Genomic DNA, 13,970 nt, shown 5'->3' on the forward strand with positions numbered 1-13,970 from the left:
CAGGTTTCATCGTCCATAATTGTTTGACAGTATCCCATACTTCACACCCCAGTTTCCTTTGGGAAAATCATTGCATCATGAATACCTGAGATTGCACTGGAACTTGAACGAGTGTGAGTGTGTGTTGCAGCTTACCCTGAGGTTAATGAAGAATGTGGCCCTCATCTTTACTAGAGAACAAGAGATTTGACTGGGACCAGAACCCAGGGAAAGTGGGGGTAGCATTCCATATTAACTAAGCAATGTCTTGATGGTAAGAGAGATTGTGATTCTGTGGCTAGCTCACATAGATACATTGATATTTTTTCATCAAAGCTTGAGCAGACAGGAAGAGCTGAAGACAATCGTTTGACAACCTGTGGCCACAAACTCATCAGACTTTACATCATGGTGACTGAGGGTAATTGTGGGTACAGTGGGAACACAGAGAGAGGCGGGCACGGAAAGAGACTTTGCCTGTCAGTTAACAGAAAAAAGTTAGAACAAACTGGTAGTAAATTCTTTATGAAACTGGTTTAATTATATATTTGGATGGCAGGAGGAAAAGATTTGTAAATCTGGGAGTTTGAGCAACTGTGTGTGTGTTTTCTAGAGACCTCAGCCTGTCCTAGCAAGACAGTACGCCACCAAGTCCTCATTTCATCAGTACTTTAGTGAAGTACAGTAATTTTTGTGGTGCCAGTGAACCTACTTGCCAGAAAATATTCTTGTTATAATTCAGATGTATTTTTTAAAATTCTGAAAAGCATGCTTAAAGAAAATACATTGAGTATTTGTATAGCACAGCTAAATATGGTTGGTGTTTTTTTAATACAATTACACCTTGGATTCTCTGTGATGATGCATCAGAATTACACAAGTAGGTTTCAAAGGACAAATAACAGGACATTGTGAGTGCAATGAAAGGATTCAGGTTTTGAAACACTCTCTTCTTTTGTCTGTCACTCACGTTGTTGTCAAAGTAGTGGCACCAATATCTCTGTGAGCTATGGCAGACAGTATTGACAATCATGACATTCTAATTTGAATCCAGAATTAGAACTGAAATCAGCCATGAATTTGCATATAAGTAGGTTTGGAAAGTGGTTAACAATGTGACTTTAAGAGCAACATTAGATGGATCCCTTGGATTGCTTCTAGAAAGAATTAATATGTGGATCAGTACATCTTCATCAAGGGCCTTGTAAAAGCTACAGAAAATTCTTAGTGTCCACAGCCTGTTTTTGTTGTATGCAAAGAATGCTTATTAACTCACAACTTCTGAAATTGTATGTGTGAATACAATACTATTAAAATTAAATGGTATGGTATGGAGCGTGAAAGGCAATATGTGCTTTTGTTATGTCAGCCCTAAGGCCTATTACAAGCCTTTGGCATTGTTTACACTAAAAAATTCTGTCTTATATTGGCACTTATTTATCCTTTGATTTATATACACAATGACTTTTCTGGGCCTGGAGTACACATAAACATATATGTAATTCAGTATTACAGTATATATATTATTTATCCTTTTTTATATGTGTACATAATTACAATTTATTTTTGTCTTTTATGTGCCCTGTTTAGTTTTTAATTATGAAAGCTAGGTATTTTTTCAGGCAATAAAAGGTCTGTGCAGAGTGATTTTTACCTCAGATTCTGCAGTAGGTTCTTGTGGAGTGTTTTTAATTTATAAAATTGAAGATTGTCATTTTAGATGTCAGCCTAAAGGTGGAATGCAATTTAGTGGCTAAAATTAGATCTCTCTCTTTACTGATATTTACAACAAGACCAGGTTTGCGTAAATGGGATGGATTATTTTTGTAAAGGGCATTCAAGTAATAGCAGGGTGCTTTCCATGAGCTGGCTTTCTGTTTATTTTTAAATAGATTGATTTAAATATTTTAAGGAAATAGGTTGATAGGACCTCTAAGAATACTTTAATTTTGGTAAAAATCCTACAAAGTGCAGGGTATGAACCCAAAAATATGAATAACTAGTAAAACAGCCAACTACAAGCTTGTAGCAAATAAAAATAATCAGCATTGTTCCGCCTCTTACTGGAATCAATTAGGTGTATTAAAAATAGAATTAGTAGGAAACAATTTAGCTTCTGCAATGCCATCATTTTGTAACTATGGAAGCAGCATTTTTACATCATGGAAGCAATGAAAATGTATGCCACACTAAATCATACAGATATGTGCAAGCCATTAGTTATAGTTTTGACAGAATTCCTATTAAAATCCCTTATTTTCAGGGTTTAAAACACAGCCATAAAAGTGTACCCTGGATTAAAGCTTGGCAAACAATTCTTCTCCAGAGACTGTTTTTGTTTGTTTGTTGCCAAATTGAGAAGAAAGTGTGGAGTGCAAAATAGTGTAGAAGTTTACTCTTTTGACACTGACCCATATAATTTGAGTTTTTGTTTCAAAAAAATTAAATGGGACAACTGACAGGTCCTTAATACGACCTAATCACTTTGATAGTTTTAAAAAAAAATTACCAAGGAATTAAATTAGAAAAGTGACTATGACATATGCCCTGTAAAAATTTTCACAAATGTGCTATGCAGGATAGAAGTCCCATTGATATCACTGTGTGAGTAATGACTACCCATGTAAGTTAAAGCCAGCAGGACTGGGAATTTAGGGCCCCCTTCTACTCCCAGTGAAATCAATGGTGGGCTTTGCCATTGAGAACATATGCCATTTTATATATTTGACAACTAATAGAAGCTACCGTGGCCTCCATTGTTAAAATAAGGTACAAACTATGGCCCTAATTCAACAAAACACTTATCCACATGCTTAAAATGGGATAAAGGAAGTTGACCTCAGTAGGGCTTATGCACACACTTAAGTGCTTTGCTAAATTAGAACTTACAAATTGTTTATATATAATATACATACACGTTTAACCCTGTACATATATTTTATATATTGTAAATAGCAACAGGTTTGGAGGACAAAAGTTGTAAAGTATTGACCAAGTGATAGACAAGTTAATGAGATTGTGATACACTGTAGTGCTTGATGAGACAAGTTCGCTTTTTCTTGCTGAGCTGCACAGCTTTCAGATTTCAGATATCTCTCTTGGTCCCTTGTACAGGTTGCCTCAGATCTTTTTCAAATTGATGTAGTGGAAAGGAATATTATGCATATCTAAGCCCCAGAGGGGCTGGCAGCATGCAACTCAGCAAGAAATAATCACAAGTACTGTAATATGAGGCCTAAAGAAGGAAAAACTGGTTGGAGAGGGTCAACATGGCAGTCCCTAAGGCAGAAAATGAGAGGGAAAAGAGGTGAAAAAGTTCCCACCATGGTGCCAAACACAATCCAATTAGCTGAAATGGATGATGTGATCAATGTTAGTTTGAACTTCTGTTCAGATAGACAATTAATACAACTCTATTTTAGGATACTTGACCATGGCTTAGTTATCTGTATTGTGTTCAGCAATCCAAGTGGACATAAATATATATACAGACACACTCAGTAGACTGGAGTAACCATTTCAAAATTATTGGACATATAATAACTCAGGTCTCAATCTTACATTTGTCTTGCACCTAGACATCCCACTGTATTGTACTTGAGAGTACACAGGATTGGGTCCTTTAAAAAAATCCTAAACTCTTATGTACAAAACAGATTGAAATGTCTGAAGGAGTCACTCCAGCCTCTTAGATGATATTTGTATCTCCTTGTGAGTGAACTGAGAAGCTTATAAAAATTGTATAAAATCCTAAATAATTAATAGGAAATACATGTAGACTTAAAAATTAAACCTGTTTTAAGACAAGATACCAGTAGCTAAAAATCATTTTGGACAGGGATTGCAGGCCTAAGTCTGTTAGGGCCGATCCTACAGCACTACCAACGACAGAGATTACTGCCATGAATAGTCTAATTGAAGTCAATGAGCTTACTTGCCATATAAGACATACAGTGGGTTTACGGGGTTGTAGGTGTTTGAAGGATCAGGCACTTATCTAGAAACACCAAAGTTCAAAGTTCCATGTGTGCTCTCCTATAGTTGACACTACTAACTCCTAAAGCAGTACAAAAAATTAAGGCCACGCCCTGCCCTGCTTTAGTGAAGCTTACGTCAATTATTACAGAAGAAATACTGAACTTGCTCATTGGCAGGTATAGAGCTTTTCAGATCAACTCTAAAGAATGTTTTTCTTTAAAATCAAATGAAAGCTGTAACCCAAACTTACAAAAAAATTCCTGAGCATTCAAAGGTAGATGCCCTTTCTGAACTCACTTTCATCAGTAGTCCATCTTCAATGGAATTGCTTCAAATACAAGTCTTGTCAACATTTATGCTACATCCTGTTAAGGAACCTGCTTACAACATGGTTGTCCCTCAACCTAATTACAAACCTGGTCGGATCAAGGATTTAGCATGAATAAAAACGTATTTACAGCAAAGTCTATATTACAGTCTATGGGGGAACCATAGCCCCAATCCAGCATCCATTGAAATCAATGGAAAGAATTCCCTTCGCTTTGGTAGGCATTGGATCAGGCCCAATGTGTGTAATCAGGTTAGTGACCAAATGAGTTGTAATCACATGCCCTGACATGACTGTCTCTGTGTAGTATAGATATAGAGCTTTATGCTGCTGTAAACAGAAATCACAATCTGGCCCTTTGTCCTTAATTTCCATTTTAGTACTTTTGTCAGATGGTAGCATGAGTTAAAGGCTTATGCTATGTCCATCAGCACACTGGTTGTCCTGGCATGTCTCAGTGCATCATTTAATACTTTAACACCTTTTTATTTTGTATCGCAAGGAGTTAAACCTGTGAAGCTGCTGTAAATCAAAAATAAGATGTTCTCAGGGTGAAAAACAAATTTGCCTCCTGCCTTTAGGAGCCACCAGATTTAGCTCTACTGTCGATATTGGTATTTTTATTGTACAAAACACAGTGCAATACTCACTGCTGGGACTTAAAAACTAGCTTTTGGAGGACAAGAATAATATTTAGGAAATCAGTTGTGAAAGATGTTTTTAGGTTGCTAGTGAAATATTTTGAGAATAAAATAAAAAGGAAAGAAAATAAATCCCCGTGAATAGCTTAAATCATGTTTAGAAATAGGCATCTGAAAAATCTTATGGAAGTATAGATATAGACCAAGAGGGAGAGATGCAGTAGAAAAAAACAAATTTCAATATAATATTATGGCAGGTTTCTATTTATTAATTTTAATGAATGAAGTCATGTTTTATTATGTCAATCTCTATATCTTGTTCCAGAACTTTAATGAAAATACAGCTCACGTGAGCTACTGTAGCAAGGCAAGAAAGTTGTTTTTATACCAGTAGGTTTGTTTGTGTGTTTGTTTTTTGTTTTTCCATCTAGAAGCTAAATACTGTATTGGATAGGAACAAAGGAATTAATGATATTCTATGCCTGTCTTTATCATTATTTCTTGATTCACCATCTCGCAATACTATGTCAAATGTAACCATGGTTAAGTATTGTTACAATAGAGTAAAATGATGCTGAACATATCTTCTCTTCTTTTTGCTATTCTGTGTGGTGGTATTTTGATTTGTAAATTTGTGTAAATTTTGGAATTAAAGAAACATTGTGTTTTGGACAGTTATTTTAATTGGTATGATTTTGAGCCAAACAACAACATCTGTGGCTTAAATGCATAGTTTTGATGGACAGCTAGGTGTATCAGGTTTTTTTGGATTTTGATATAGCAAAAGCTAATTTAATATCTCCATTAAAATAGAGCTTATGAATTTTTATTTTTCTTAAAGAGAAAAATAATTCTATTTGCAGCAAAATGTTAAATCTAGGCAAGTAGATGGATCGGCACGGACATTGCTGTACATTGAAGAACCAATAGCTTTGTCCCACTTGCCAGTTTTTTTTCTTTACTGACCAATTGCTCTGGCTATTAGCATAGCCTGGCAATATCAATATGTCATTGTGTTGCAGACCTAGAAATACACTGGACTTTCAAGAAAAAGTATGCTCTGATGCAGAATTGAAGTGCACCACAGTTAGGGCTTGATACCGCAAATCTTTGCTCATGTGACTCTTTCCACTGAAGTTCACTGGGACACTTCAAAGGGATGCCTCCCTGGCAAGGGGTTTGCCGGGTTAGCCAAGCATTAAAACAATAGAAAGGACTATGTACAAAATCCAACTAGAGCTAGTGATAGAGTTCCTATAGGGGCTGATCGGGCTTTCACTGAAGTCAATGCGAGTTTTGCCATAAGCTTCTCTATAAGCAGGTTAGGGCCCATAGTCACCCAGAGTTAAATCTTGGCTCCACTGAAGGTTTTGTGATTCATTTCATGGGGATCAGGATTTCACTTGCAGAATATAATCAAGGTTGTTATATATATCAACAGGCACTAGAACAGTGTTGACACTTCACTTTGTTATTATTAGTTGGATTAAAAACACAAACAAAACATGCCCAGTTGTGCTCAGAGTATCCAGCCTGAATTTCATCAAAGTTCCACACTTAAAACTCAAAAGAAAGACGCAAACAACATTCCAGGGTTGATTTTCGGCTGCCTTGCCAGTTGTGTAGTCATTGGTATCTAGGCCAAGTAGTTCAGAACTGTGGCATTTTACGCTCATTTTGCACAGCTATAAGAGACCATACAAAGTGCAAAGCAATGGAGAATCAAACAATCAAGTCTTAAACTTACACAGTGTGCTTTATATAATTATGATTGTAAAGACAAGACCTGTATGCCTCCCTTTGTATCCTAACAGCTTTAGTTAGGGACTGACTATGGCAACTTGGATGAAAATATCAGACCAAATGAATGAGTTTATAATTTCCAGTGACTAATCTGATACTCCATATTACACAGGTGTATTGAGATCTGTGAATGTAAATAACTGGAACTACACATCAATTAATAGCACAGTTTCTTCTTGGTTCTTGATCTGTTCTGCAGTATATATTTTCCACTACTGTCATCTGAAAAGAGTATGTATTACCTTTTTTATATAAAGTACCCATCTTTCCTTTGTGTTTATGCTGTTATTTAACAAGCAAATATGTGTTCTGCCTAGTTGTACAATGTTGTAGGATACTTTCCTGTGCACAGTTTCAAGTGCCTTAGAAAACTGTTCAGCTCTTAATTATACATATAAATATATATATAAAATGAAAAAATTACCTCAATAAAACTGTTCAGAAAACACACACATTTTCTTCTTGAATTTGTAGTAAGTACATATGCAAGTGTAATGAATCTGATTTCTGACAGGCCTTACTTTGTAGGAAGTTTACCTCTGATGGTTATCTTAAAAGTGACTCTACTGCGGATAAGGGGTTCATTTTCCCGCACATACTAAGTAAAATTAGCTTTCTAGTCTCCATTTTAATTTTTGGAAGCTCCTCGCACATCTTTGATTTGACAGCTCTTCTGTAGATAGTCCGGCCCATTAAGAGCTGTGCTCAGTCACTCTGGTGAGTTAATATTTAAATAGTATGGTTATATTCAACTGAATTGAGGGGCATGATTCTACTCTCAGTTTCACTAGTTTATATCAATTTGACTCCCTCCACTGGGTTCAGTGAAGTAACTTTTTATTTATATCTGTCGGAGCAGAATCAAGCCCCAAGTATTTAACTTGACAATGTTTATCTGAACTGCATAAGAGCGCACAGAAGGCCACCATATGCCTGCTACTCTTTTGACATTTCACAAGCAGCAGCATTCATTAGAGTACTGCAAGAAAAAGAACTCTATGCTTATGAGCACAGCATTAGTATTATTGGAAGAGAGTTAGCAAAACAATTACCTAGCAAAACAATTTCCTTAATGGATTTGTCTCAGAACATTTAGGCTGTTCCTTGATTATGTATATGAGAAATGTATGCTTAGCAACCTTATTCTCATCTCCTTTGCACTGAAGTAAACTATAATAAAGTTAGGAGTTTCTCTGAATTTAACTGAAATCAGAAAATGGGCAAAAATATACTTAAGGTGTCTTTTTATTATAATAATAGTACATATTTTTTTTTACCCATAAGGAGTAATACATACAATGGAGGAAATGTCTTCTTCCTCCTCCTATTAATTATGTATATATTTAAAGTTTAGGTTTTTTAACTATCTAGCAAGTTAAAAAATATAGAAAATTATGCATATGAGCTACCCCAATGTTATTTTACAAGCCACTGCTACAGTTGGGAAACCCTCCACAGCTAGACTGCTTTTAATATTCAACCTTCTGCACCATTAAGCAGAAGGGAACTTGCACCCACAAATCATGTTTGAAAGAAGGCCAGGAAGAGCATACTGCCACATCAGTGGCATGCTCCTTCCTTCTTAAAACCCCCTGTGCTGGGTTCATACTGCAACTGGTGACAGAAAAAGGATGGAGTGGGGGGGCAGGAGGCACAGTGATAATGGCAGGTCTATATATTCATCAGTGGGGCCAAATGTAACAACTATAGTAACTTGCAGTACACTGCTTCCTCTTCTACTTTGTGAAACACCCCTTCACACACACCCCAATGCCCATCATGGGGGGAGGCTCCAAAGAGAGCCAGCAGTCAGGGAAGACGCTGGTAGAGAATACAGGCAGCAAGGCTGTATTTGCTAACACTTCTAACATTTTCTTGGGACAATTCTGAAGAGCCAGAGCTCTAGGAGCAGCCCAGGAAACGAAGGGGGTTGTATGCAAATCCTGGGGAAACTTAAAGTGATTTGAACATAAGTATCAATACTCAAGCTTCAAAAGGCTGTGGCTGGGTAGGGTTATTGTACATAAAGTAGAAAGACACTATTTGGAAGGATGGTCCTGACTGGCTGGCTAGAGATTGAGTTGCAGGGCAGTTATGAATGGTAGGGTTTATTAAGGGGAGACAGTTAATTTGGGTGCAGAAGAAACTGAACACAGTGGGGAGACAGTGAATGTGGGGAGTGATTTAATAGGGATGGGGAACATTCAGGGAAACAGTAGAGTATGGGCAGGGATTACACAAAGGATTGGATGGCAGTGGGGAATCCTAAACCTCCCCAATTTGCAGGGGAGAAACGGGAGAGGCCCAGCTGCTACAGAGCTGCTATCTGGTGACACCTTGTGGGAGATGGACCTGCTGTTCCTCCCTGAAGATGTTGGGGCTAAGGAGGAGGCACGTCACTAGCCACCACCACCACCACCCACCCACCCAAAAAAAAGACAACTACTGGTAAGGAGGAGAAGCAGCCTGTTAGGGAAGGGATGCTGTTTAGGGAAGGACAAGGTCTCCATGAGTTCAGGCTGCTTTGCTGAAGCCCAACTCTTTGGGACATTGAGAACTGAAAAGTTCATATGGAAGTTGCAAAAAAACTCCACAGGTGTGAACCAGCACACTCCATTCCAGCAACTCCAGCTCTAGGTTCTTTTCAGTTTGTTATACCAGGAAATTTGCTTTAGATGTTGGTACCTAAATCAGAGTTGCCAACTCTGACAATATTATTGGGAGTCTTACGATTGAACAGACTTTGGCAGGGAGGAGGGGTTTGGATTTTTTAAAGCCTTTTACCATTTTAAAAAACTGGGAGGCTTCTCTTGCAAGCTTTTGCCCTTATTCACCATGGCCACCATGCTGAATTAGGCCAGCATGCCCTGTGGGTGGCAGATCGGACAGGGGCCTCAGGGGACAGGGGAATGTGTGGTGGAGAGAGCGACCGATGGGCAAGATTGGGATGAAGAGGCGGAGATGTCAAATGTGAGCATTAGGAAACTAAAAAGAAGGGAGGGGAAAATATAAAGAGGTGGGTATAGCGAGCAGATGAGGGGAGGGTGACTGTGCTGCGAGGTGGGAGAAGGGACTGGAGAAGAAAGGAACGATGCCTTCCACTCCCTACAGGTTAAATGAGCGTAAGTAGAGCCTCCGGCCCAGCAGGAAGGAGGGAGGCCTGCATTTTTGCATGTGCATTTTGTGTACATGTAAAATTGAATTTTGAATCTCATATGACCACACACTGGTGGAGGCACCTGAATTCCCCCTAAAGTTTAACAATTAGAAGGCAACCCAAACACCAGTGCAATTTAAGTATTATTTCTATTTCATTATTTCAAAACAAATCTAATTTATTTCTTGGATTATAGTTTCACCCAGAGGCTCCATCCAAGATTGGGCTCCCATTGTGCTAGGTGCTATACAAACACATAGTAAGAGAGAGTTCCTGCCCTAAAGACTTTACACTGTAAGACCAAACAAAGTGTGGAAGAGGAAATGGAGATACACAGAGATGTGAAGTGCCCAAGATGCAAATGTGACTCAAGGTTACAAGCTAAGCAGGGACTAGAACCCAGTTCTCCTAACTTCCAAGACAACACCCTACCTCCTAGACCATAATTTTGGGGGGTTAAGTCGTGATTTTGAAGATTTAGGATTGGCCATATTACAGTAATGAGGCTGAGAAGCAGCAACAGTGAGGTGGGTTGCACTTGCTCCTGTTGTGTGTGAGCCTGAAAATCCTTATTTTAGCAATAGACATTATTCACACAAGTAGTCCTATTCAATTCTTGCCCAAGGACTTGAATCAGGTCCCTAGTTTGTGAGCTCCTTGAGAGCAGGTCCTGTGTCTCCTCTATGATCTGTATAGCACCAAATATAGTCACCTCCCAGTAAATAACAGTAATACAGGAGCTATTATAAAATCATTACCAGACAACACACAGTATCAAATCAAATTAGCTAATCAATTTCCATAATGCTGAAATAGTGAATCTCCCGGTGAAGAAAGCACATAGCATACTAAATCATGGTAAAGCTTCCAGATTTCAGAAAGTATCCACAGAGTAAAAAGAGAGAAAATGTGGAAGCTTATGATGTTCTGGTGACACCTACTGAAAAATACTGAAATACATCTGAAAGATAATTCAACCGGTATTAATAATTCTCAGGTGCATATACAAAGTAGCAGATATGTGAACATTTATTCAAAATTAAGAATGGTATCTTAACTGTCATCTCTTCATTTGCAACAACTAACATTTTTTTATTGTCTCTAGACACATGAAAGGTAAAAAATTCTTTAACTTTCTTTAGGGGCATGCTGTGTGTGCACACATATAAATCATATACAGGAGATAACTCATTATCCAAAATGGGTCAGGAATACCGGTAATAAGGATCACATAGTTTAGGAGTTGGATTGAGCCTTTAAACTCAGTCCTGGGCACATGTACACCCGAGGGGGAGTATAGGAAGCAGCCCAGGGGAACCAGACCACCATCTGGCTGGGGGTGGCAGTACTCCACTTTCATAGGTCAGGAGACCTGCACTCCACGGGTGCTCAAACCCCTGCTGGTGCCCTAGACTGTTTGCTGGGTGCTCCACCCCCTGCTGCAGCTGGGAGGACCACCTGAACCAGGTGGTAGCTATCCTGAGGACCCTAAGGGAGGCAGGTCTCACCGCAAACCCCAAGAAGTGCTGGATCAAGTGGAAAGAGACAACCTACCTTGGTTACACCTTGTGGCAAGGTATGTTATACCCCCTAATTGGGAAGGTGCAGGCTCTCTAAGACCACCTGACCCCAACCACTAAAAAAACAGATCCAACAGTTGCTGGGGCTGGTGGGATATTACTGGTGCTTCGTACCTGACTGCCACAATGCTGCCCCCTTAACTAGTCTGCTCACCAAAGACTAACTGCAGTGTGTCCAGGTGGTCCTGGCTGTCAGAAGGCATTCCGGGCATTGAAGGACCATCTGTGCCAAGAACCAGTGTTATATAGCCCACACTTTAGATGCAGCTTCATTGTCCAAACCGATGCCTCAGCAGTGGGACTGGGAGACGTCTTCTCCCAGGACATAGATGGGGAGGAACATCCAGTCCTCTTTATTAGCCAGAAGCTATTCCCATGAGAACGAAACTATTTGGTGATCAAAAAGAGGCCCTGGATGTCAAATGGGCAGTAGAGGCCCTACGATATTACCTCCTAGGGAGCCCCTTTGTATTGGTAACCGACCATGGCCCCCTGAGATGGCTCCAACAAATGAAGGACACTAATGCCCGATTATAGTGATGGTATCTGGCCTTGCAGCCATTCGCCTTTACTGTATAACATTGAGCCAGTAAGAAGCATGCCACCGAGGATGCCTTTTGCGGCTGGAGAAAGGGAACCTGATCAGCCCCGAAGACCAGGAGTTGGGCATGGGGCCAAGGGGGTTGGGTAGCAAAGGGCTTGGTATCCCTCAGAGACTGACAGCGAGGGAGAGCCAGATGCCCCCTGGTGGGCAGAACCCAGAAGGCCTAGGCCACCATGCCAGAAGCGGAAGCACGGGACAGGGACAGGAAGTACAAGAGGAGGGCCTGCAGCTCAGTTGAGCAGAAGCCACCAAGGGAGGCAGATGCTTCTAGCCACTCCTGGAGCTGGAACCCATGGAAGACTTTGGCTGTCCTGAAGAGACAACCAAGGACTGCCTGACACTGAGGAGTTGCTAGGACTGCTCCTTGCAGTGCACCCAGGAGACACAGAGGATGACCCTTGGACACAGGTACACCCAAGAGGGAGTATAGGAAGCACCCCAGAGGAACCACACTACCGTCTGGCTGTGGTGTTGCCGGAGACACCGTCAGCATGTTGCGAGTGGATTCCCCTCTGACAGACCACTCTGCTGCTGTTTGGGCTCTGGGCTGGGATGCAGTGGAGTTGGGCAGGCCCACGTCCCCCCTGCCATCCCACCCCTGGGGTGGCAGTAGTCCCCCTCCTTAGGTCAGGAGGCCTGCGCTCCATGGGTGCTCAACCCCCTGCCAGCACCCTAAACTGTTTGCTGGGCTCCCCACTCTGGCTGAGGGCCCGGGCCCCCTGAACCACTTGTAGCTACCCAGCCTAAGGGTTAAAGCCTTCGAGTGTGTGGTGCCCTACCCTGGCTGAGGTCCTTGACTCCTAAACTATTCGTGTCCCTACCCTGCCAATGGGTTGGGGCCGGAGACTGCTAATTTCCCCATTTACTTAGCCTGTTTCAGGACCATGTGTAGCAATGGGGGGTGGTCTCCCCAGAGATGACAGTGAGGGAGATCCACATCCACCTACATGCTTACAGTGACCATATGTCCTGTTTTGGCTGGGACGGTCCCTTTTTTAAGCCCTATCCCGGCCATACTGACTTTTTTGACAAAAGTGGGCATTTGTCACATTTCCTCTTGACAACTGATCATCGGTTGTCAAGAACAAACTGGACATGCACAGCTTTTTGCCAAAAAAGGGGAGTGGGACCCTTAGCGGAGCACAGAGGAACATTTGTGAGAGAGGGCTAGGGAGAGCAGCTCCGGCCAGCCAGCCTGCCCCACATGCTCGAGGGGAGATGGGGGGCCTTGGGCGGCCCTGTGTGTGGACAGGTGGCGCTCAGACTACCAGCCCCACGTAGTGTTGCCAAGTTTCTAATTCGTTTTCTGCGAACAGCCTTGCCCTGCCCCTTTTTTGAGGTCTGGCCCCCTCCCCCGTCCCTCCATCACTCACACCGGGTTGGGCAGGGTGTTGAGGGGTGAGGGCTCCAGATGGGGGTGCAGGGCCCACAGTGGTGCTAGGGATGCAGGAGGGGCTCAAGGCTGCAGCAGGGGGGTGGGTTCTGGGAGGGAGTTTGGGTGTAGGAGGATGTGCAGGCTCCGGGTGGCGCTTACCTCAGGTAGCTCCCAGGGGCAGCCGGGGAGCTCCATCCGCAGCAAGGGGGCTTGGAGGACAAGCCCCACACATAGGTGGGCAGCAGAGGGGCTCAGACCAGCCCCACGCACAGGAGGCATGGGGACACGGTCGGAGGGGGTCTGACCGTGCTCCAGCGGCAGGCCTTTTTTGGAGCTCCCGTTGAAGCTGGGGAGCGGCCTGTGTCAGTGCTACCCGAGCCTCCCCCGCTTGCTGGTGGCGGTGAGTACTGGCCCTACTCTCCCCAGCCCTGGAGCCAGACTCCGGCCAGGTCCTACTTCCCCCCTGCACACGTGCCTGGAAGCACAACAGCGCTAGCGAGTCGGAGCCGGGCGGGGCATCACTCC

The 13,970-nt window shown here is 41.9% G+C and overlaps 1 protein-coding gene across 3 annotated transcripts in view; it reads left to right on the forward strand.

Annotated features, from left to right (window-relative positions):
• PHACTR2 (phosphatase and actin regulator 2) overlaps positions 1 to 7,179 on the forward strand; it is a 121,979-nt gene extending 114,800 nt beyond the window's left edge. For all 3 annotated transcript variants that reach the window (XM_045010827.1, XM_045010829.1, XM_045010828.1), the window contains one exon: positions 4 to 7,179. In XM_045010827.1, the coding sequence (XP_044866762.1) occupies positions 4 to 19 (16 nt within the window). In that variant the 3' untranslated portion in view covers positions 20 to 7,179. The remainder of the gene's footprint in view (positions 1 to 3) is intronic.
• The last annotated feature ends 6,791 nt before the right edge of the window (positions 7,180 to 13,970 follow it).

Source organism: Mauremys mutica, chromosome 3, assembly GCF_020497125.1.
Source record: "Mauremys mutica isolate MM-2020 ecotype Southern chromosome 3, ASM2049712v1, whole genome shotgun sequence".
Taxonomy (NCBI): Eukaryota; Metazoa; Chordata; order Testudines; family Geoemydidae; genus Mauremys; species Mauremys mutica.